General features: G+C 39.9%; 1 protein-coding gene across 24 annotated transcripts in view; it reads right to left on the bottom strand.

The window, feature by feature from the left end:
* Window positions 1-25,919, bottom strand: part of APBB2 (amyloid beta precursor protein binding family B member 2) — a 214,540-nt gene that overhangs the window by 70,993 nt on the left and 117,628 nt on the right. For 20 of the 24 annotated variants that reach the window (XR_010389082.1, XM_026093701.2, XM_064511241.1 and 17 more), the window contains one exon: window positions 3,834-4,042. Coding sequence is in view for 23 of the 24 variants with exons in the window: in XM_026093701.2 (XP_025949486.1) it covers window positions 3,834-4,042 (209 nt within the window). In the remaining variant the exon portion in view is untranslated. The remainder of the gene's footprint in view (window positions 1-3,833; window positions 4,043-25,919) is intronic. The other 4 variants (XM_064511235.1, XM_064511239.1, XM_064511240.1 and 1 more) reach the window with 1 other exon arrangement.

Raw genomic sequence — 25,919 nt, 5'->3', positions numbered from 1 at the left:
CCCAGAGAAGCTCTTGTGGAAAATTAAACATTATGGCTTTTTCTCTGCACAGGAAACTGGAAAAAGGCAGCAAAATCTCCTTTAGAGGTTGAAAGAGAACTTTATAAAACACAAATATTCACAAAGGAAGTCATTCAGCAACACATGGGAGACAACAGTCATTCAAAACTAAGTCAAATCTAATCAGCTGTGGAAAACCAAACCAGATTTTCATGGTTTTGAGGGGGAGGAGGGGAAGGAATGCTCCAGGTTCCTCATCGTTAGCATCTATTAGCATTTTTGTTAAACCTGCACAATTTTCACATAATGCTCAAGCCATAACTGCTTTGGATTGAAATTTACTGATGAAAGTGACAGATTATCTTATGAACAAAAAACTGCCTTATAGCATACACCAAAGATGGACATTTTTCCATTTTTCCTTTTTAAACCCTTTTTGCCACTTGTATGCAGTAAAGTATCACTTCTCCTTACCCAGATTTTTTCTGATTCGCTGTTCAACAACCCTAAGTTTTTTTCTTTATACTAAATATTCATGGCATGTTACAAAATAAAAGTGGCTGACTTTATCTGTTCTTTGTGGACTGCCCTCAGCTGTGAGCCACACTCTACCCAACGAAGCAAAGCTTCAGTATGTCACATCATTTAAGAGACAGGGACACAAAGAAAAAAACGAAGAAAACAAGACAGAAGGTAAAAAAAAAAAAAAAAAAGGTATTACTCTGGTGGCGGGGGGAAATAAGTGTTTTTAAGTGTTTATTTGACAATCCCCAAAAGCTAAAACAGCCCAAATAAACTTATCTCCAGAGCAGCACATAATGCATCACAGACAAACATGATAAAGATAAAAGAATCTTTTATGGACTCACAGAAGAGTATTAGGACAGGCATGAAATGCTGCCCATGCCAGGCTTCAATCCTAGATTATATTATTTCATCTATCTGAAAGTTATACATCCCCTAACCTTTCGAGGAAAAAAGTAATACATATTCTGACACAGGGGAATGAGCTAAAACAGCCCTTCCAAACCAGACTATCCTGGAGCACAGGCTTCCAGACAGCGACGTGTGAACCAGAAGTACTCAGCTCACATGTGGTCCAATTTTGAGCTGGAAGCTGTCCACAACTGCTGCTGGCAATGGTAGCACCTGGATAAAGGCACTTGGGAATCCCTATTCTAGATCAAATTCCCCATCTTTTGCGAAGTATCAGATTGACAGTATCCCAGACTCCCAGGTTAATCCTTTACACGGAGGGAGGAGGGGAGCTTTTGAGGCCGGCTACGGTGCAGTGAACAGGGACTGAAACCAACATCACCTGCAAGTGACCTGGAGATGATTAGGTGCTAGAGTTAATAACGGTAAGTATTGATCCAAGAGAGAGGCAAATCCAAAGACTAATGATAGCTGACACACTGTTGAAGTCTAGATTAAAAATTATTTCATTTCTACTATCTCTTAATCTCATGCTGTTGCTGACTTGCCTCTTACTGTCCTATAAAGGGAGTGTGCTCAGCACCAACTGACTCCTAAAGGATTCTTCCTCCAATTCTGTCTTAATAAAACTCAGCATTTTTATTTTAAGAAATGCAAGACTCTTTTTCTAGCAGTTCCCATTAGAACTTCAGCTACACCCTTTCATTGTAGCATTTCCAGAACTTGCCTGTGTACGGTCAAAGCCCCAAGTCCGAGTCAGAGTCTCACTTTGAACTCTGTTACTGTAAGTCTTCTGATATTTTATTGCAATGCTATTTTTGTGGTGACTGAGTCAAAAATCAGTATTATTTAAATAACAATACAGTGTTAGAACCTTACCAATGAAAGCAGAAACCCTCAAGAGACAAATTACTTAGTATATATCTGCAATTAAAATTAACTGTATAATATTAGCATATTAATGTAAATATTGGAAGATCATTAATCAGCTGTGACATCTTTTACACTACTGTATATGGTCTTGATACTGCCAGCAGATCTGCATAGGCATAAAGCTCTGCTGGAGCAGACTCTCTACTGGATTATAACTTCTATCACATCAAAACCTAAATGAGCCTACTCCACACGCACATGTATGGCGTTTTAGAATGACTCCTCAACTGTCTTATTGAACGCATCTACAAATGCATTAAAATCAATGTTGTCTTCATTCATACATTTCATGTTCTTGATGATGATGCTGAGAATTAATGATCATTGTTTATAATCACAACCTATTCTCTGTTTAAAGCAAAAAATTACCAGTGGCTAAAGGTACATCTGCCAAATTACCAGCAGGTCTGAAATGTTTCACTGTAAAGACATTTTAAACAGAGGCAGAAAAATACTTGAAAGGAATATACACATTTTCTCTCTGCAGTTTACCATCTATATTGATTTATGTGTCCTTGTGAAAGACATCTATAACTTACTAATTGAATCCCTGTTCTCCAGATTTTGGAGTAAGAAAAATATTTAACAGTGAAGTTATATCCCTCACATGTACATTACAGGAATTAATACTGGAAGTACGTGCAGCACTTTACATTCAGCATTTCTAGATTGTCTTCTTTTTTTTTCTACCCGAATGATAATCATTGGTGTTCTCCATGAACCTCTCTCAAAAAAATTTCCAGTGTCTTTGGTGCACAGTGCAGTCCACAGGAGTTTGACTGATGGGAACCATAACTAAAATGTTGTGGTAAAGTCTGCAACTTTATGAGAAACATTTACGAACATGTCTGAGTAATCTTTCTAAAATTATAGATAAGAATGTATGTGTTTAAGTCTACATAGGGTAAAAGTTTCAGGATCAAGACCATAAAGGTACCTGAATGTCCTTAACTGCTCTTAACTTTTGTTTACCTTATTTAGGTGCACATATCAACAAAATCAAGAACAGAACAGATGTCATACCTGAATACATCAAAACAATCAAGGATTGGCTGATCCCAAGTCAAAAATTGAAGGTCGTACAAAGGTATCCATTAAGATCATAAAACTTTGGACCTTTTTCTGAGCAGTTAATAATAAAAAGGATCAAATTTCAAAGCAATTTGATTCTGTATTAGGATTTCATTCCATAAAAGACTTCCTAACATATTCAAAGAAACTGACTGCATTGCCTGCAGCATACACTTCTTTCTGAGGATTTATTTTATATTTCTATGTATACGACATCAGTCAACCCTCCGGATTGCCCCGAATGGATTATTTTGAAAGGCTGTACCACATATTGCTCTTTCTGCCCATGTGGAAGACAGAGAGCATTCTTTCTTTCTGTTTCAAGGTAAAGACCGACTGCAATGCAGTGATACTGGCAGGATGTTAGGAGACTTACACTTGAGAATACTTGATGTTTATTTAATAGGAACTATCCTGTAAAGGAACTGGCATCTCAAGTGAAGACTCAGATGAGATGTCTTTGTGTGACACTCCTACCAAATGAACCAAAAAGAAATAAGATGTAATTACAAAGAGTCTAGCCAGAAGACTGTTAATGTGTAAATATTTTATGGATCCTCCACCTGTATAATGTAGTAATGCTTCAGCACATGCTAGAGAACCTCAATAACTTCACAATAATCACACACTGGTTGTCTAATTTATGTGAGATACGATGTCTGATTTCATACTATATATCCACAGTTTAGGATGCTTCGTGATTCACCGCCACTGGAAAATACACATGGGAAACGGATACTTACGATATATTATCAGCAGATAGCTATGCTCTGGGATAATATCATGCCCCATATTCTAAAGCTTACTTTGCTAACAGTTAAGCCTGCAACCTTAAAAAGGTCATTTTAATTTTCTTCACAGTATGCAGTACATAAGAAGCCACAATATTTTACCTCAGTTTCCGGAGTGGGAGACGGAGTAATGGAGCCAAGTGATCCTTTCCGTGAGCCCTGGAGGTCTGTTGGTACGGACACAGGACGTTGCCATTGAGTTGTTCCTGTTGGTATGTGCCAGTAGTAGATCCCAGCAATGTCATTGATTTTTTTCCAGCCAGGTGGTAAGTCTGGGTCTGTCTGAAATGAATGATCACTCCATATATCTGCTGGGACCAGAAAAAAAAAGAAAATGAGACACTGTCAATAAGATACAGACAACTTTTCCATGGGTCTGGCCCTGATGCAAATGATACACAGCTAGTACTGCTGCTGGTCTGTTCCTGTGTAAATAAACACAAGAAAAACATACTGAATTACTGAGTCTCAAAGTGAGGTGACAAGGCCTACATGGTCTGACTTAGCCTTCAAAGAGGAAAAAAATACTGCACTTACCGAAGATCTATTCTAATAGCTAATTCTAATACAACAGGTACTTAAGGCCATCAGATAAATTAGTTCTTCTACGACTAGACAAAGGTTTAGCTTAAAGTACAGTAAAACACATCATATGAACAAATATTTGGAAGTGCGGTGTACCTGCTCAGTCCCCTTCATCACAGCACCCTCCCTTCTCAAAGTACACTAACAGAGCATTTATTTCTGCTAATGAAAATCAGTTTATCAAACCAGAAAAAATGGAAACAGTCAACCAACCTGCACTGGCTTTACTTTTATAAGTTATCAAAGATTGCTTATTCAAAATGATGAGAACAAACAAAACCACTGATCATTTTACATGCAAACCTGATTGCCTCACATGAATGTATTGTTTTGAATTGGTTTTACAATGTGGTAGGAGAAAACCCAAAACTCATCAACAATGCCAACAAAGGGATGAAATACTGGCTCTACTGACAAATCTCCTATTAAATTAAGAAGGGGCCAGCAATTCATATGATAAATCACAGACATTCCCAGATTTACATGGGTTTAGAGACGCATACAAGGGATGTCACCAGGAGAGAGCACATAGCGCCTTTTAGAAAGGGGGGTGCAACGGCTACATGCAAACCAGCTGTGTGCCAGCAGTGACAACTACTTTCTGATGGATACAGGCTTTCTTGAGGCTGGGAAGGGAGCCAGGATTCTTCTGCACTTCCCAACTAAACTGCTTTGGTTGTCTTGTTATTTTACATGCTATTAAAAAAGCTGTTATGCTCTACTCCAAGGACTGCCAAACTGCAGAAAAAACCAAGCAACCTCCCAGACTCACGTTGCACCAGCCCTTGCGCAGACATGACAGCTGCTGACACCGGCACACTGGAGTGAGCCAGCAAGAATAAGGGAATGAGCAGTTGTTCATCTAATCCAATATCTTGCTCCTAACCTTCAAAGAGAGTCCTCAAAGCACCCACAGAGGAGGATAAAAGAATAACCATGCCCATGGGGAAGAAGTCAACCCTGTCAGAAGCACCAGAAGTTGTTCAAGAAACTGTTATGCAGCTGACAGTCTAGTTCATTATTTTGACTCCTATTAAATTTTTGGAAGATACCGAGGCCAGTTACTTGAAACTGATCTTTTATTTATCATGAAAAAAACAGAAAAACGAAAGAAGAGATCATCTCAGTCTCCTGTTTTCTCTCTCTCTCCTTCATCCCTTTTCTGAATTACAAGTTTCTTGTTAGTTTATCCTCAAGTCTCTTGCTAGGTATTTTAGCACTTCTGAGACCCATTTCTGAATCCCTCTTATTTCTGCTATCCATGTTTACACACATGTACACATGCACACATGGCATGATAACTCGACCTGACTGTTATATACCATTTAGCAAGTAAGAGACACTCTCTCCCACCAAGCTGCTTACAGTTAAGTTACTCATCTACAACTCCAGGACTAACATGAGCAAGTTCTGCAGAAAAGAAACTTGGCAATATCATTACAAATAAATTCAGTAATGAATCTCATGGACCACAACTCATGGTCCAATATCTCTGATCAGTAACATTCACAAAATCTGTTTCAGAAATTCTAAATACCTGCCTTTAAACATCCTCTCTTCTAGCCTCTACTGTACTCAGGTGTGCAGTTCCTGACTCCAAGGTTTGACATGTTTTAAAGCCATCTTCTGACCTTGCCTAATTTCATTTTCTAACTGAACAACTGGGCTGCGCTCTTCTTAATCATATGAAAATAAAAACAAAACACATTCAATAATTTGACCACATCATGCTTACCAAGAAGTGACATGTGCACAGATCAAATATCTAAGCATCACACTGAAATACTGGTCAAAACATCTGCAGGTCCAAGAAGACAAAGAAGATTAAAACTGACATCAGAAGGGAAATTGTTAATGTCGAAACTGAAAACAACATTTCTGCAATATTTAGTTAGAAAAAAGAAATTCTCTTGTGTTTGGATGAACACTTAGAAGCAGATCATGTAAAACAGCTGGGAGCATTCTGAGTTAGGATTAGGAAAATAACACTAAGCTGAGTAATATTAATTTGCCTTGAAAACTTATCCATTAGCAAAAATACACACACTGGAATATGTTCGCATATGCTCTGAGATAAAATTAGGGAATTAAACTTCAGATTTCTTTTCAATTAATACAGCTCTAATTTCAGAGAGCTCTCTTTTCTAGGCAAAACAACTATGACTTAAGTCTGCGTGGGAGATGCAGGTCACCGGTGTACACGTAACTCCTTGTGCAGAGGTACTGCCTCAGACCCTTTGATGAGCGTGGTTAACAGGTCAGAGCCAGATCACGTGTGCTCAGACTGAGATGCTGTTCCCAGAGCAGAGCCTCTCAGACCTTCCCTGAACCAGCCAATTAAGGGAATAAAAATTACCTAACCTGAGAAAAATGAAATGTTTCCCCTATAGCCTTTCTGCAAATATAGCTCAGCACCTGACAGGCTGATAGGGACAACTTTTCAACAGATTGTGATTTCCTACTGTCATGACCTGAAAAGCCTGCCTAGCTCACTGGCTGTTCTAGCAGATGAAAGAGTTCATTGCCCAAGTCAAAGGTAAGGAACTATCACAAGAGATATAGGAAAAGAAAGATAAGAGTCAACATACAAGACCTGACATGATAGATGTCTGCACTGAGGTATGACAGACCTATTAGTGGACACCAATGGCTTCTCTTTATTTGAATATGGAATTATGGATAATAACCTTCCCCTCTGAATTTCAAAGACCCTGTCCTATGGCATGACAGCGAGTCAAAGACTCAACCTTCAGTTACACAGACCGCTGCGGGAATGGTCCCTTCACAGGGCAGCATTTGGAAGGGAAGAGGGAAGCATGAAATAAATGAAGGCACCACGCTGATACCCTGTTATATTCAATGGCCTTTTCAACCCCAACCTTCTTGTAACAGGGAAAGTGACAGTCACAAGATGGGGGAGAAAGGAAGCAGATATCTGCAAATCAATCCAAATCAGTCGACATGGCATTAAACAACCTGCTTGAAACAAACCCCAGAGACAATAGGACTGCACATGCTATAATTCCTCATCTGACATCTAGAACTCTTATTATGTCTGAAAGGTTTTGAAGGTAGAAATATTAAATGGGAATGGTTGCTTCCTGTCTGCAGATGAGTAAGCCCTGAATGCTTCCTCAGCAGTAGAGGATCCGTGGTGGTCAGGAACTTTTTTCTGATTCCCTCTCAGACATCCCCAGGAGGTGAAGTTCTACCTGGCCTTTCCACACTCTTCTTCACTGATTTGTTGATGAAAGGTTCTGGCTTTGACCTGATAAAAGCATAATTGTAGACGGCTGATAAAGAACTGTTTTAAACCCAAGTGACTTATGGTACAAACAGGCCTCCCAAATGGCAGACATGAGGCCATGAGGTCAAATGAAAACCCTAGAAACACTCTTAGTGAAACCAGTAACTGAGAATTTCTGTTTAACAGAAGCATGCTTAACACGATTAGGAGCCAAAACTACAGCAATGCTCAAAGGAACAGGACTACACAATTGCTCATAAAGCTTCTGGTTTTAAAAAGACAGTTCTGGTAATAAGGAAAGCATAGCTTACTACAGAAATTTAGAGGACAATTCAAAAAAGCACGTAGCCCTTTCTACTGGGGTTGGTTTATTTACCATGCATTATATTACAGCAAGCCAGGATCTCCTGAAAGGCTACACTGTAAGAGATTTCTTGCATAAAATGCATAAAGCAACAGGAGTAAGAAAACCAATTCCAAAACAGAATGAAAGAGAGCCACTGTAGCTTAACAGTATGAAAAAGCACACACCAGGTTTCTTTAATGAATTTGAATTTATATTATCTGTATAACTTGTCCTCCTACAGCAAGAAAGATTCAAATCCTTATCAGTGGAAAGACACTCCTGAAAAGTACCTGTTTCAGCTCTCTGCAAAGGAACAAATTGCATCTCTACAGTTGAAAACCTGGTCTTTAAGTCATGCAGATTCACACAGCGCTACAGACCTTTGAAAGCCTCTTCATTTTACATAGAAAGAACTTTCTGGATAGGGTGACTCCACTGCCTACAGGGACCTGGAGATGAAGCCCAAGGTCAGCTCTAATTGCAGGAGTGGGACAAGCATCCCAGGCACAGCCAAGCATGGGCACCCCGTTGGCGGATCCTTCACCCCTCCCCTTTATCCCCGCCTGAATTCGGGATGTACAAGTGCTGTCACAAGCAAAGCCGACCCGCTGACCCGGACACACAGGCCAGCTACTTGTCAGTGATCCACTACCTGGAGATCTGCCTGCGATGAGTGCGGACTGTCACCGTTCATCTTCTAAAACTCAGCTCTGCCAGCTTAAAGGTCAATAGTTAGAAATTCACAGCTGATCTTGTGCAGGCAGATTCATTTGAAAGGACAGGTCACAGAGAGAGAGGACTGATATTTTTCAATTGGAGTTTTGCCTCAGAAAAGACAAGATGATTAAAGCCTTGCCCATACAGCGGAAGCTAACCAAACCAGCTATCCATGGGGACACTGTTATGGAAGAAGCATGGTACAATTCTGGCATAAAATCAGGACAGTAAAAGAGAAGTGGCAGAGGATTCTGAGGACTGAAATGGAAGATTACATGAAAATATGAAAGATATGATTTAAGACAAGAAATTAACTTCATCTGAGGAAAACTGAAAGATACCAAGATGGGCTTCACTGGGCTTTCCTGCTTCCATTGCTTTCCAGCAGCTAGGACCTGGCAAGTCCCTCTGGAAACCAACCTCTGGAAAACCTCTACCTAAACTTTCCTTAGAATTGGCACCATAGTCTCTTCCTGAGGGGTCCACCAGAATGGGACATGGAGCTGCTCCCCTGAAAACCTCCAGCACTGGGCTCTGCAGAATTCAGAGAGAGGAACCTGTGTGGTTCATTTCTTCATACAGTTTCCATTTCATTTGTTCAGGGATTTAAGCAATGCAGCAGTTACAGAAGCATTTCTAAAATAACGGAAAAATGATGATAAAAATGAAATAATCAGAAGTGGGAGCCCAAGGTGAGGGTATTATCTGAAACACCTCACCATTTATTTTTAAAATCAAATGGGGAATTCATATTAGTCTTCATTTCTCTTTACAAATTAAAATAAATAGAAAGAACAAGATGACAAAAAGCAAACCGGCTTTAGAAAAATACCAGAGAAAGTTTTTTTTTTTTTTTAAAAAGGACAAATCCCTGTTTCCATTATTCCTAAACATACAAAGCACTAAAACAGTTTTGAAAGACTTGCTCTCCTGCTGAAATCATCTGGTCAAATTTCACCCAGAAACAAATATTTGTGTCTGATTTTTGTCTGAATGGCTGAAGCAGGGAGCCTGTAATGGAAAAAACTCCTAACGCCTTCGTTTTGTTATCACTATAACTGAGGAGTGCAGTTAAAACTACAAAAATATTGTAAAAATAAAGCTGTTACACAAAAGGAAATTGTTATTTCACTCTTTTGAAACAACCGGTGACAGACACGTACCTCTGCAAAGACAAACACAGCCATATTGAACTGATAATTTTGTCAAGGAGAGACCTTTGTGAACACATTTTGTATTATGAAGTACAAGATAGGATAAAGGTATTAAAAAGAGATGCAACAAACAACATAAATAATTCACTGAAGAGCACATGCAATTGGTGAGCAAGTTCTTCTGCAAAACTAGTATTTTTATCACTTATTTCATTGCTATTTCGGGGGAAAAGGATAGTAATCAAATTGTAGACCTCATGAATCACTCTATAGCCCCTGTCCAATTAAACAGAAATAAAAATTACAGCGTGCAGCAGTATCTTTCACAGCAAATTTGTGCAGTAAATGGAAGCCATTTATTTTTCCATTATTTTGCAATGTCACAAATGTGACTGTTCCCTCGTCACAGTCATCCCTTGTAAGGCAAGGTCAACAATCACAAAGTAAAAGTCATACTGCTGGCACCACAACACATTCAAATATGACGTGGTGCATCTAAATGCAGTGCAGTCTTCCAGCTGCCGTTCAAGACTGCATCGGCACCAGTCTCAAACAGAGCTTGATGTAATTTGTTGATATTTCAGAATTAGAGAGACTAACGGCCATGAAGCAAAAGCAGCTATTGAGTGGTTCAGGCTTTCTTCTGTAGGAGAGCTCGATATCACTTCCACTGATGACCAAAGGCAGCCTTTTAGACACAAATATGAAAATGACAGGAGCTTTGGAGACACCTTCCAGAAGAGGAATGCAAAGGCACAGCGCAATATACTATAAGTCAGGAAGGAGTAAGATCTGTGAAAGTTTTGAGACAATAATTACTTATCTACTTTTACAAAGAACTATGCTGAAGTAAAATGTTCCACCAGGGATGACCTTGCGCTATAACGAAGGTGGAAAGGAAAAATATTAGTAAGGTGCTTGATTCCCTATGGACAAAATTGTATTATCTAATAATCCAGTATCTTCATTGTCTGTGGCAGAATAAGTCTGGATTTATCCACATGAAACAATACTAATAGTCCACCACCATAAACTGATTGATGACACCAGTCATAAGCTGATTTATGACCAGTCCCATACTAAAATCCAAATGCATGACACCATGCTTGTGCTAATGTAAATAAATCAAGGTATCTTCTTGATGAAGACTAGAAGTATATCTTATCATTTTGGTAACAAATTTCAACACTCCTACCTAGAAGGAGCATAATCCAGCCCCTTCCCTTTCAGGAGGTAAGATAGTGGAAGATTACTAGCATATTTACACGTTACTTAGGTCTTGAAGAAAACCATCACATTATGCAATAGAAAGAAAACCTGATAATTGATGCCTCAAGGGAAAATGCAACAGCAACCAAAAAATGCGAACAAAAAAATGAACTTAAAATAGACTGTAATGAACAACCCTTCTGCTTTCCTCTAGATAAACTAAACAAAAATGGATAAAAGGAGCAGTGAGGAGTTAACTCCACTTCGAAGAAAACTTGGTGGTGATGATGAACAAGGTGCTGGGGAAGGAGATGGGACAGTGACTCTCTCTTTGCTTAGGTCCCTGCGCATGGAATAGCCAGAGTCTTAAGCGTGATTCACTGCAGTTAAAGCTAATCTATTTCCTGAATGAAATATATCCAGGCAAGGCAACAAGTCTAATACAATCAAATTGTATTACACTGAGAGATGTGCTTGGAAAAACATACGCCTTTTTTGGGTGCACAGCTCTTCTTCAGGTGAAAACAAATCCCACCTTACTTTTGCCTTTTGACCAGCATGGCTAGGGCACTAAACTACTGCCTGGGGCGTATTTTTACAAGGAGGGGCAACTGCAGTCCTAGAGGGTTGGCAGCATATGTGGACTCCAAAACAGAGACTGTAAAGCTGCTGCACAGAATCATCAGACTGCTGGAAATCCTGACACTGGGAGGTGCACAGTAAGACCACATATCATACCACAGCACAACTGCAACGGGGTTACTTCACAGTTTAAACGCACTTTTTTGGAAAACTGCAGAAGAGCAGCAAGGTACACCTTCACTTCATGTTAACAGAACAACAAAGTGAGATCACTTGTCTGCAAGACTCGACAATATTTGCATTTTACCTACACTATCTAATTAGGTTAGGAAGCAACAAAATGCACATACTGTACAGAGATATGGATAACAGATCTCACATTTCTCCTTCCTCAAAGTGGCTACTGCCATTTTAGTACTCTTAATATTTAGGACTGTTTTACTATAATCAGCTTTTCACTGTGGAAGAGAAAAGGAGCGTTCAGTGTCCAGGCTGCGAGGACAGCGGTTCACAAGACACGTTCAGCATTTTCCTACTCTAGGAAAGTAATCTGGCCAATAGCAATTCTATAGTCCATTTCTAAGCCTCCTGCCTGCCCACTTCTCCACTGCAGATCCAGTATTGGCTTGAGCTTAAGGATAATTCAGAGTTGTTATCGTTGGAGGCCTGACACTATGATTTCACGAGGCAACTGTTCACATTCCAGGAGTGGGTGGATATACTCTATAAACGAAGGAATTCAAACCAAAAACGAGTTTTCTTTGCAAAGTAAAGAAATTTGCATCAAAGTTCCCTGTGTCAAAGACTGCAAAGAACGGGGCGGTGACAGGATCTAACAACATGTTGTCCTAGTGTTCTGGCAGCAATGGGAAACCACTAGCTTAAAAACTGATGGCTTTCTTCATCGCTGGGATGAAAGCATAAGGAAAGGACTGGCACACGATGGCACGCGCATGTTACACACGCTCCCCTTCTGGGCATACAAGGGGAAGCACAAGAAAGGAACTGCGAAGACAGGAGGATATAGAAAGGTTTCATTAGAGAACTAAAAGAGTGGGGGGAAACTGCTTTTTCCCTCTTCTGAACTTTCAAAATCTTGAAATAAAAATATTTTCCTTTGGTCTTCTGGGCCTAAAGGAAAATAAAACCAAAGGAAAAGAAAACCACAGAAAGCTAATCTTCTTGGGAAAATCTCACTGATTTCAGCAGAGCCAGTATTCGACCCTACAAGAGCGTATTTCCCCCACCCTGCCATTTGCAAACTGAAGATAAAGGCACACTGTGGATGGGAGGAGAAGACATGCTAAATTATTGAGGGAAGACAGCAAACAAAAATAAACAAACAAACTCCATTAAACAGCACAATACAAAGAACACTGACCCTGAATGCTTTTATCCCATCTATCTCTGGTAGTGGGCTCAACGTACAAATTTAAGTTGCTCAGGTTTAACCAAAAAACACCCAGAAGACAAATTTTCTCCTCACTTGGCACGCACTACAGCATAATCAGCAGCACCACCTACCCTCATAATTCACAAAAAGGATGGTCAGCCGTCAGGTAGCCCCTCCTGAGCATCACAGCAAGAGACATGAATGCTATCTCAGAAATAAATGCAGCAAAAATGCAGGCCAGTAGGATGAATAACAACTATAAATGAGACAAGCCGGTCTAATTTGGGGAACATTACTCAATGAGGAGCGATAAACAGCCAGAAGCTGGTCATTTGACATAATCTTTCCTCACAGCATGCAACTGGTTGCCATGGCAACCCCGCCATGTCCTCCTTGCCGAATTGCTGAACCGGTCGTATGTGTGTTGGGAGCTCAGGAGGCGAAGAGTCGCAAACAGGTTCCAGGAAAAAGTGCTGAAATGGGGGATCCGCAGGGATAAACATCACTGGGCACAGCCTCTGCCAAAATCAGTTACAATTTTCACCACATGTAATACAAACCATAATCAGAAAAGACTGACTTAAAAATCTCAAAGCAGCTCGGGATGAGCTGCCAGTACAAAGTTTTTAACGTGATATGGTCTTTATTACTGTACAAGCTATGAGTTACTACAGGCATACAAGACATTCAACCAGAGAGGACCAATCTTAAGGAGGAGAGAGGAAAGCAGATTTGTGAGCATCCAGGGAAAACACTAAACCCACTTGTTCCAATATCCTGGCTCCTTCTCCCCTTCAACCACCAAAGAGCAAGTTGTTGACACAAGGACACTAGCACACCACCAGAGGAGAACCTAGGGCAAACGACTTCAGCAGAGAAAAATTACGCTTTCCAGAGAGGAAGGGAGAGAGGTTTGGGGAATTTCTAATTAGAAACAGTTCTCTCACGCAGGAACCTATGAAAGCAGGGGACAACAGAAAGCCCCAGTACAGTCCCTGCCAAGAGAGCAAGCTGCTAGCCACGATAGTATGCGTACAGATCGTTATTCCCCTATGCCCTTCTCTGTTCCAGCTTGCAAGATAAAGCCACAATTCTGGGCGAGAAAGCTTCCCAGCCCTTGAATTAACTGTTGCCGACAGCTCTGGCAGGGTCAGGCCAGCAGAGGATCCACAACAGTGCTGCAAGTGCTGCTTAGGTGGGAGAATTTTGGGACTCTCTGCAGGAGGGATCTGAGGAGCAGACAGAGAGCCCAGAAAAGCCAACGCCACGGCTTATGTCTGCTACAGTTGTCCATATCACAGCGGCAAGGAAGAGTACTGCAGAAAGACAGCAAAGCACGAGGGAAAATGTCAATGTATTCTTTTCAGGAAAACGGGCCAAAAATAGCTAACAAAAGGAGGAATATAGCCTGTTCGCTAACCAAAAGTATCCAGTCCCAGAACAAGCAGAGTTTGGGAAAGGAAAAAAGCTAGACTCGGAGGTGAAACACACTGCTGGCCAGCCCGGGCTGACGCAGCCCACGCTGCGGCGGGCAGAAGCAACGCTCTGGGAAGGAGCCCTGGCTGCCTAGCCAGGAGGAGCGACGGCAACCCAGCAACGTGCCTCCAGGGCAACGAGAAATGAGGGACCTGGAGGAGGCATCTCAGCTGGGATGAAGCTCCACAAATCACTATTTAAAGGTGCTGCAGTGGGAGCACATCCTACAGCTCAGGCAAAAACTCTGAAGTGTGACAAGAGATCTCTGCCTCGAGAACCAAAAAAATCAATCAAGGAAAACCAAGACATATCTGTTATCTTTGAGCAAGGAACACTGTTCTCAGAATAATTACCTGCAAAGAATACTTGACCTTTCAGTTTTATGTAGTGTTGGGTCTTGTGATAACGTGCCTTTGTGCAAAAAGTAGGGGAAAAAATGCAAATGCCTAAAATATTAAAGTGCAAGTAGTCCCACCAACTTTGTCCTTAAGTGCTTCAGTGGGATATACAGCCTTAAATATTATGAGAATAAAATGTATCACTACCTTGGAAGATTTCTGTTTCTCCTCTAGTTTCCACACTTGGAATCATTTGTGACTGCTGTAGTGAGTTACCCCTGCTTATACATACACTTCGTACGTGACCAGTATTAGTGGGTTTCTTGCTTATTTGAAATGCTAGTTCTTTATTCTTTCCACTAGGTGGCAAAAGCTTTTCCTTAAAAAAGGCAGTAGTCCTACACATGGCAGACATCCCTCTAACTTACTCTCAGTTCACTGTGATGGCACATCGTGTTGCACCTTACGGGTCTCCCGCACCACGGAGCGCTCTAAGCAACAAATAATTCCTCCGAAGCAATGTCTTTGCTCTTCATCAGCACAATTCCTCTATGCATCAGTAAAAGAGGTTTTGTGAGTTGGCTTTCAGGGATAAAATAATCCAGCAGCAGTTTGCACCTACTTTTGCATTTTTTTGCATGACATCTCCTCTTCCCATGCCTTTCCCCATGGAAAGCAGGACTCTGCAGCCTGTGATACTGTATTCTGGATTCATACCCTATTTAACTACTTTGTATTGTTTTAGAAGGATGCCTTTTGACTGGTGTGAAGAAGAAAAATTAAACAGCCATCTCAGAACAAGGGACTGCTGGACTCACACAGCAATTCCTGCACACGTACTGCAGCACCGGAGGCACACTACACAACAGGCCCAGTATGCACATGAAAATCCATTTGTGTATGCACTGAGTCCAGCCCTCCTACATCTAAACCTCTCACGCCCCCAGCCTTACTCCCAGAAATATCATCCGTCTCAGCAACAGCCAACTATTTGGCAGTAAACCCAGGGAAAAGCAGCCTTACTCTTCTAAAATATAGGGCCTGATCCTCCTGTCTCATCAATGTGAATCAATACATTAGTGTCAAACCATTAACAGAAGAGAGCAGTAACGATCAGGCACCGAACAAATATAATCCAGACTAAGCAAACAAAAAAGATTCTATAAATACTGACACCAAAAGCAGTTAAACACAGATGTCCGTCTGACTCCAAGATGCAAAACGCCTGCAGAGCTGAAGAAAAGGCTGTGCTAGCAGGAGCTCTGCTGCGAAGCTGCCATCCCCTTCTGCAGCCAGTGGACGCGGGACTTCCAAGCCGCCACTGACAACATATGGCCTATAGCTCTTCAGTCACCTACACAGCCCCAATTTTCCAAACAGGACCTGCTACATCATCACACTTAATTTTCAAGTAAGACTCTGACACGTTAGGATCAAACATTAAAGAGTTCAGTATCTCCTGATCTATAACACTACACTATACTGGACTAGCTGTAGACACCGGTAGGGCCTCCTTAGACCTTGAGCTAGTTGCTAGCATTACTTAAATTTGAAACACACGGTGAAGGATAGATCTTATTCTCTTACTTCACTATGACATGTTTGCCACCAAATCCTGGTATTGAAGAATGGCTGCAAGCTTGCACTCCACAGTTTAAGACATTTGTTTCCACTGAGGAATAGAAAGAGCCTCAGCAGTTCAAAATTTTGTGACATTAGTGAATCTCCTTTTTATCTGTACCATAGAGGTAGAAAAATAGAGCATGGAAGAAGGAATACAGTTAGCAGTCAGTATTTTCTTTTCCCTTTAGAATATGAACTGCAGAAAAGAGAATTTGCATTAAAAGTGAGGTACTGAGCAAATGATAATTTTGCTAATGTAAAATACTGTGAAGCTTTCTGACTTCAGGAGAGAACAATATAGAGAAACAGAGGAAGGACTGTATTTCTCTGGAGAATATATTGCCTAAGTATATTACTGACAGTCTGACGCTTCAAAGGAATTCTCATTAGTGGGTTTTGTGCTTATGATTGGCAGCTAATTAAAAGCAGTGAAGTTGGTCAGTGGAGAGTGATGCAGACATACAATTCAAATGACGGCTAAACTAAAAATGCTTTTCTTTGACAGCTTCATTTACAGTAGTGTGCAAATGCATTAGAAAAACCTCTTTTTCAGAATTTAATGATTCAATGAAAGTAGAACATAAAATTGAATTACAACTGAGTTACTCTGAAATTAAATGTTTTGCTTAGAGAACAGTAAAACTTGCAAGAGCAGCCATTTTATATTTTGGACGAGAGGTTTGTATTCCCTTAGTTTATGCAGATAACACTGCTTCACATATAGCGTGGTAGTTGTTGCAGAACGCAATGGGAACAATGAATTTACCCTCACAACAACCCTGTGAGGCAAAAGAGCATGAAACCTATTTTAAAGAAAACGTGGCAGAGGTAGGGCGTTTGAGATGCATAAAGAACTTGCCAAAGTCATGCCCAGGCTCTGCGTCCTTCTGGGGATCCAAGCGCAGACCCCCTCGCCCCAGCGCCGAGCACACGCGTGGGGCGCACGGGCAAAGCTCAGCCACCATCCTCGTCCCGCGGTGGGTTCACACACCAGAAACCCCTTCTGCTCCACACCAAGGGCTGCTCTTAGCTGGCATTCCTCACGCTCGTACTGCAAAAAACACTCCTACCACATCCTACCCTATTCGGTTAGTTTAGTATTACCCATAAAAACCAAAATGTTACTTTTAACCATCTGTATAATGCATTACTTAGCCATTTTAAGGCCACAGTCAAACGTGCATTGGAGAACTGAAGGCTCCTTTTGTCCAGTACAGAAGCCAGAGTCCTAAGGGTTCCCCAGCTCCACTTTTATTTCTTGTTGCTAGAGTACTGAAGAGAAGAGAGCACAAGTTATTGTGGTAGAAATCACCTCTCTTATATTAGGGGCTTACAAATATGAAATATTGCACAAGCAAAGGAAGCAGTGCATTGGCACTCAGGGCCTACAGTTTACCTGCAAAGAAAGGAAAATGCTAAGAGAAAAGCTTGGGCACATCAGACAGCTAAGGCTGCTTTGAGGCCTTCTAAAACATAAATTCAGCTCTATTCCTGGGCTTTGAGCTTTAAGACCTTTTTTTTTTTTCTACTCTAGCTTTTTCAAAAGGAATCCTGCTTCAGTTGAACCGAGTCTTCTGTTACGCAGCATGCAGCAAACATATAAGAGATGCAATGTACAGCATCGTACAACTGCAAGGCTTTATAAACAGCGTGCTCCGACAAGGGATGGGAGCTGCAGAAGAGCTGGTGGTGTTGCACTGGTGGGGTGGGAAGAACACCAACACAGCACAGCACTCCTGCAGCCCCACAGTCTATTTTCAAGTATTTAACATCATTACACTCGTATAAACCTTCTATTATATTTTTACTCTTAGTGTTCAGGTATCTTTTGGCATTATTAAGCAAACTCAGAGATATAAAATGTCTTTGAAAGCACCCATCCAGCACAGGACAAATGCTCTTTTTTTTGTGTGTGTGTGGCATATTGTTGCATTCCAGCACTAGAATTTTGTATTTGCTTTTCATAGGGATGGATTTATACACATAACTGAAGCCAGATGCAAAAATGTAGATTTAAGGAGACAGAATTGATACCTCGGACATAATCAACCACTAAAAGAATTAAAAAGAAAAAAAAAATCAGAAAAATAACTGTATCACAGATCATCCTAACAAATCTACCGTAGTAAACAGTGGCCAGAATCAAACCTAACGCAAATCAGCTGGAGTCTTATGCAGAAATAGCATTTGAGAAGAGAAAAGGGGAGGGATGAGAGTGGCTCTGCGTTGAGGGCTAAGCAGAATTCACTGCAATCCTGCAGAATCACAGCAGAGCTTCACCTGCAGTTCTCACCTCCTGAGGTCTTGCTTGATGCAAAGTGTATCAGCAAGATAGCTACTCTTACTTTGAAAACCTGAGGACAAGCTCTCCTTTAAGCTACATGCCTGTGGAATGTAATGACTCCAAAAGCTTCCTTTATTGTGAAACCTAAGCTAGAATCTCTCTCAAAATAAACATCTGCTTCTTAAGAATGTAAAAGTGACAATGTGCAGTAAAAACACCAAAGACCTCCAGCATATGGTGTACCACAAGCCATCAAGACCTGTTCGCACTGTGGAAAAGACATGGCTGATTGTCACCACAAGTTGTCACAAACAGCAAAATATCAACAGATGTACAAGTAGTCATGTGGCCCCTCCCTAGCTGAAAACAGTATCTAATATATAGTGACAATTCTACAATTTGTGGACACGCCGAAGGGCTGCAGGTGGTCTTGGGAAGCAGGATGAGAAGACTGCTCTTTCTGGATTAATATTTACCTTTGTTGCTATGGAAAAAACAAAAGACTGCAAATAGGACCATATCCTGTTTTTGATTAATTTTTTTTAAAGTTCTTTTACTTTTCTATTCTACCACTTAAATGCTCACTTTTGCCACTCTGGAAAGACGAAGGTCACTAAGAAGTTCTTTGAAAGTAAACGCTTGCTACTCACTGGCAGTTAAAAAAGCTGGATGTTAGGAACCAAGATCAAGACAAAAGTCATTATCCAACTGTTTAAATGTATGCTGAAAATATCATTGGACTACTGCAAGCACTTCCACATGCCGTATTATAAAAGTGGACATAGCAGAACTAGAAAAGATACCAAGAGAGATAACAAGGCCAGTCACAAATAGGAAACTGCTTCTGCAGATGGGGCTCTTCAGCTTGGAAAAGAAATAATAAGGGGAGGATGGAAGTATCACAGAAACCTGTAAAATCAAGAATTGTGTGAAGGCGGCAAAGGAAATGATCGTTCACCGGTACTTGCTGCTTCCTATCACAGGAGAGGAAGTGGCACCTAATGAAATTATCAGGGAGCAATTTTACAACAAAAGGAAGTACTTACTCATACAACGCAAAATTAAATTGTGCAACTGATTGCTACAGGATGTTGTGAATGCCAGAAATACAAATGAGACCAAAAAAGATTAAATAAATTCACGTTAGAAGAGTCCACCAAGAGCAATTAAAGCAGATAACATGAATGACATACCAGTTCTAAAACTTCCAATTGCGGAAAGTGAAACAGATGGGGCGGGGGGAGGATCCCTGCACCCCAGCTCTGGTTTTTGTTTTGATTCCCCCAATAAGTTTCTGCCACTAACGATTGTCAGAGGCAACCCATAAAGAACCATACGAACCTACAGTCTGCAGGATATGGCCATTCTTACACGTTAGTGTACTAGCCCGCAATGTAAAAAATGGAATAGTGCCCTTTGTAACTCCTGTAAAAGTGAGCTCTAATTTCTATTCAGTATATTGTTTGCATTAGAAACAGTGGACCTAATAACAGTATTGAAAGACTTTAGTAAAAATAATCAAAAAATATACTGGCTTAGATTAAAAGCCGTGTCCGATATGAGAATTCTCTAAGGGAGATACCCAAGCTTCTTCTAAGGGATGTATTCCCAGAAGGAAAACCCATAATAAATTTGTTCTCTGAAGTATAAAGGTAGGCAATTTCCTACCCCGAGATACACGATCACCTGATATGATGGCAGCAGTGAAGGAGTCGTGGCACTGAACATATTATCCCTATACATTTTGCAGCTTCAATTTTATATTAACATACATTTAAAAGGAAGATGTTATTACTTTTACACTAAACTGTATAGAGCATCTAAATGATGAAAATTTGTTCACAGGTGAATATGTCTATCTATCTGGCTTACATATCTCGCTGAATAAGGAAAAGGGAACAAATCAGAAATACCATGAAGAATAGTCCCTAAGAGCAGACCTGATTCTGTGATTACCCTACTGCACTCTGCTCCTCCTTTTTTTTTTTTTTTTTTTTTTTTTTTTTTGGATGCAAAATTGGTGAGGTCTGTTTAGATGTCAGTTGGGGGGCAGGGGAGGTTAACCACAATATTTTCTTTTAGGTTACTGTATTTAATGTCACCAACTCCACTTAAGTACAGGTTTTACATATGTCAATCATCACAGTTCAAAAGAGCTCCTATGTCAGTAAATGTTTACAGTCATGCTTCTCTTATATCATTTACATTCCAGAAAAATTAGGAAATAGAAAGGAGAGATGACAGACACACATTGGGTGCGAGATGCTTGTTAGAAATTCACTGTTTCTGCCCTGATAATGAATTCTTAGTGAATCTGCCACCTTCTGAAAACAGCATCAGCCCAGATAACACTGCAGGCAGCACAACATATAATCCTGACATAGCATCCATAAAGTGGTAAACCAAAAGAAAAATAGCTAGGTCAAAATAACCTGATCTGGTGGCCTGTACACTAACCTTTTTGCAACAGTTTTGCCAGAAAGAGAAAGAGCTTTCTCTCCTCAACTTTGACCACCACCTTGCCCCTGAGCAAGTCATAAAACAACAAAGTATGTCCCACTAAAGACCCCTAGTGCATTACCAAATAAGCTATTAAGTCATCACTGCGGAATGAAAACTGCAAGGCTCACATCTTTCAAAATGTTTACTTTCAAAACACTAACTTACTATTAAAGAATTACTCTAGTGAATGTTTATTTTCAGCATTTTTTTACAATTTTATCTCCGCCTCTGTGATATTTGCTATTTTTTAAAGCCTCAGAATCATGCAAAAATCTCAGCTTGCCCTTAAAAAATAAAAATCTCACCAAAACCCAGAGAATCCTCACAAGTGTTGAACTCCCATGTCTGCCAAAAAAAGCTGAAAAAGTGCAATTAGAATCAAACCTAAACCCCCAAAGACAAATAATGACCTAAAATTGATTCTTGTTTTCAAGAGACATTATTTATAAACTGCTACTGGGGGGCAAGGTGTACTTGATTCAAGAAAAAGCCTACAGTTCTGATTTTCATTTTGTTTTTAATTGGCTTCTTCATGGAAATTGAAACATTTACTCTTATTCCTTGGTACTAACAAATAGCCTTTATAAATGCATGGTATCTGTAAGCATTCTTCAGGAATCAAAGGAAGGATACAAAATAAACACGTTAATACTAAAAAGAGCAAGCTTTGAAAACTCGCTTCCCTCCACTTCTGAAAAGCATTTCTGCTTACAGGGCTCAGTGGGACTGTACATTTGCCCTGCCTACAGAAGTGGTGGTCTAGCAAAGGAAAACATAACAGTTCTGCTTTGCAAGCACTAGATATCTTCCTTCATCTACAGTAAAGATTCTGTTGTACACCTGAATATATAAAAAGAGAGGTTAAAAAACACAACCAGCAATTGCCATTACCAGTGCATTTTAGGTGTGGTCTGCAGGGAGCGCAACTTTGAAATCAGAGGTAAATTTTGCTTTTTTTTTTTTTTTTTTTTAAATACTCTCAAATAAATATTATACTGAAGCTAAAAGAATTTGGAAGCAGTGAACCTAACATGGTGGTCAAATATGTACATGGCATCTCTACCTACCTCCTTTTCCTTTTCCTGGTAGAGAGACGTTAGAGGTACTCCATCACTTGGTATCATTGTAGGGAAACCACTATTCCTTCAAAGTCAAAACTCATCAATTTATTTTGCACTGTTACTTGTGAAACTTGTCACAGATTAAGAATAGTCTCTCTCAAGTTAGAGACATCTAACACCCAAAAAATGCAAGTTTCCTCTGAGAAGTGCTAAGCACTCTGGACTGTGTACCAACTACTTTCTGGATCATGTCCTTAAAATTAATTAATAAATAAAGTGGACGTGGACAGAAGCCACTGACAGGAATAAAGAATGGGTCATTTCATGTCTCTTTACTCCCTAAGAAGCATTTTTAAGAAACTGCATTTTCCTTAGGAAATAATCTAAAAGAGGAACTTCCCATAAAAAGTTACACCCTTGGCATATTTAAAGTACAGCAATCAGGAGTACAGCTGCAAAAGTGAGATTCCAACTATGATAGGAAATCAAGAGAAATGTAGAAAAAAGGTTTTCTATTAATGATTATGCATTCATTTTGATAGTTGCATAAGGGACTCATTTCCAGTAGGTATCCCAAATATAATTTTACAAAGCCCAACACACACATTTTAGCAGAAAACACAGTCCTGTAGGAAAACCCCCCAAACTTCCTATTCTCTCCCAATAGAGGCTTAGCCCTAAAATCTCTATTTTTCTTACATGTTCTTTATACTCTTCTGATCTCTTTGTCAAAAAGCGTTGGTTACATTTGAGCACAATTAACCAAGGAAAATTTAAATAGTCAGGAGACCACAAAGTTCCTTAGCCAATCTGCTGACAGACACCAGGAATAAAAAAGGGAAAGTCATTATTCTGGTTCAGTCAATTGCTAAAGAAAATAGGGTAGTTTGTGTTTAACACCAAGTCTTATCTTGAAAGTCTGCTGTGGCCACAGAACATGACAGAATAGGCTTGCAAAAGAAGAAACCGTTCAACAAAATTTCAACTGATTTTACAAAAACCCAATAAGAGCACTATTCCTTATTACTAGTTTGCTTTTAGAAGGAGTAAATCCGATTACACTATTTAATTTCAGTTCCATAAATGAAGACAAAAAATTGCTTACAGTCAGGTTTTGTGTGCATTAGCTTTCTGACAAAAGTTTGTTCTCTGTCCTAGCCATGCAAATTGATTCAGGAGTAGCAAAGCCCTTTTTTTTTTCATGAAAAATGAACAGAAGAAAATTCCAAGATATTCATCAACATTTTTTGACAGCTAACAATTTGACAGGATCACATACTGCCAATAAAATGCCTCACACTTCTGAGCGCCAAAACCTTACTCAGTGTCTCAAGGGTCACTTTACCTTGAACTTTAGGGTATGACGAGGGGTACTGCTCTCATATTATCTAGACAGACTTTTTTTTTCCTTGACTGCATTAAATAAAGTGATCCCAGGAAAGGAATTAGTGACATGGGAAGGAAAAAATAAAAGTCCTGTTCATAATGGACTTTAAACCTATGTAAAAACCTTCAAGCTCTGTGGATCACATCTAAAATATCACTTGTCAATTCACCACTTAATTGATGAGCACACAGAAATACACGTATATAGTATTTACTCCCCAGCTCAAACTTTGTCAGCTACCAGCTGATCTTCAACTGAGCAAAACTGTTATTAACAGATAGAAGAATTGTATTTGATACCCATAGCTAAAGTGACATTACCAACCAAGCTATGAAAAAGTAAAATAGAAAAGAAAGGGTTACTTACAGTTACTAGACGCTCCCATATAGTTCAACATGTACTGATCTGCTACCAGCATCCTCTAAGTTTGCTATATGTATGTCCCAACAGCTTCATACTCTCCTTCTGTGTAGCATTTCCGAATCAGTGTCCAATTCAAATATGGGAAAATACACTGCTATGTTTAAACAGACACTTACTTAATTAGTCTAACAAGAAACAGTGCTTTGGGTGGGAGAAAAGAAAAGCCACCCCATTCAGTTGCCGGCAGATATAATAGAAGAAACGCCACATGTTGATCATATAAATGCCTGTCTTTTCTAATAAGCCAGTAAAAAAAAACGAGAGAGATCGTTATAAAGGAATTACAGCAGTGTGTGCATACAGTGCATTTGCGACTGAATTGATTCCAGCTTGCAAGACATTGATGTATTTTCTGACTGATTCTGCTCAGGAAACAAGCTTTTGAAACAGTACTTTCAGCCCACAAGCCTTTAGCTATCCCTCACATAAAGATTTAATCAGCTCAACTTTGGACCAGAGCAGACTCTCACCGTGCAAATCAACCCCTGTAAATATATCTATGTTTTTTTCTTATCTGCCTGTATTAGCATGAAAAGAAAAGGTTTAGAAAAATGTATGGCACAGATCCACCCTTTGAAGACAAAATTCTTCTTAAGGCTGCTAACCTTCAACTCCCTGAAGGTGCATTGCAGCAATGGTAGGAATTGATTTAGTGAAGGCTTCTATTAGTGAGAGCGCTGTTCTCATCAGAAAGTCCCTCCCCTTGCTATAATCAATAATTTAAGCAAAGCCAAGAACCATGTCAGCCAAAATGACTGGGGTAACTGACTACTTCTTTCTTGCAGAGTAGAAGCAAAATTAAATTAAACACCAAATGGGAATATATTCTAATTTAAAAACTAATGTGGACAATCTTGAACTGTGCATCCTGGCTGGGAAGGGTTTCTCTGTTCCTTACTGAAAACTTCTCAGGTTTGGGAAAGAGCCAAAATCTGCCTCTAAAAAGTGAAAGAAACCATAACCTTAGATACAAAATATTTTTTTTTACCCTGCAATGGTCAGTTATGCACAAACAAGAAACCCGCTTTACAGAGCTACAACTCTAATCCGCTCTTCCATTACGACAGTGCTAGCATACGTTTCTGTCAGTGCGCTGCAGCTAAGTTAATAAGTTAAGAAGTGTTTCATTTTTAAATTTAGCCCTGCAGTATCTCAATCCAAAAGCAATTAAAAAAGAAAATAATAGGAAAAATGAGTTTAGTTAATACTAAATTATGTCACTGTTAAAGAAAAAACATAGTTCCATTAAGACATACTTTCATGACCGAATAGTTCAAGTCTTTCACTTGAAAATCATATTAGGAAATAGATCAGTCCAGAGTATCAAATGATGTACACATAAAATGAACCACAAAACAAATGGTGAGTAAAAGAAAATCCCCGTAACGCAATACCCTATAAAAATGGATTCAAGTTTCAAGTGCCCCAGAGACACAATGTGCATGGAGCAAAAATATATGCTTCAGGTGTGGGGTTGTCCTCTTCCCCACCCCCAGGATTTCTCATGATTGAAGAATCATGGACAAACTCCTTCTCAACGAGAAGGATATGTACTGCTGCCTTTAGAAATCCAGACCTCAGACACTACAGGAAACCCAACTAATGTCATTATCTTGAGCTCAGTGGCATCCTGGTATTGGACATTTATGGCCTAATGCTGAGCACCCAGAGGCTCCATACATCTCAAAACTGAGCAATTAACTCTTAATGGCAAATGTATGTGTTTCATGGGATTGCTTAAAAAGAGGCTTCACATGCCTTAAGGCAGGGACCAAAGATCCACTCCAAAGGCAGGCCTGAGTTCAGAGCAAATTCCTCAGCTGCACGCCATGTCCCCTCGTACAAAACTGTCTCCTGCAAC

The sequence above is a fragment of the Dromaius novaehollandiae genome, chromosome 4 (genome assembly GCF_036370855.1).
Source record: "Dromaius novaehollandiae isolate bDroNov1 chromosome 4, bDroNov1.hap1, whole genome shotgun sequence".
Lineage (NCBI taxonomy): Eukaryota > Metazoa > Chordata > Aves > Casuariiformes > Dromaiidae > Dromaius > Dromaius novaehollandiae.
This window is presented reverse-complemented; position numbering and strand designations above follow the sequence as displayed.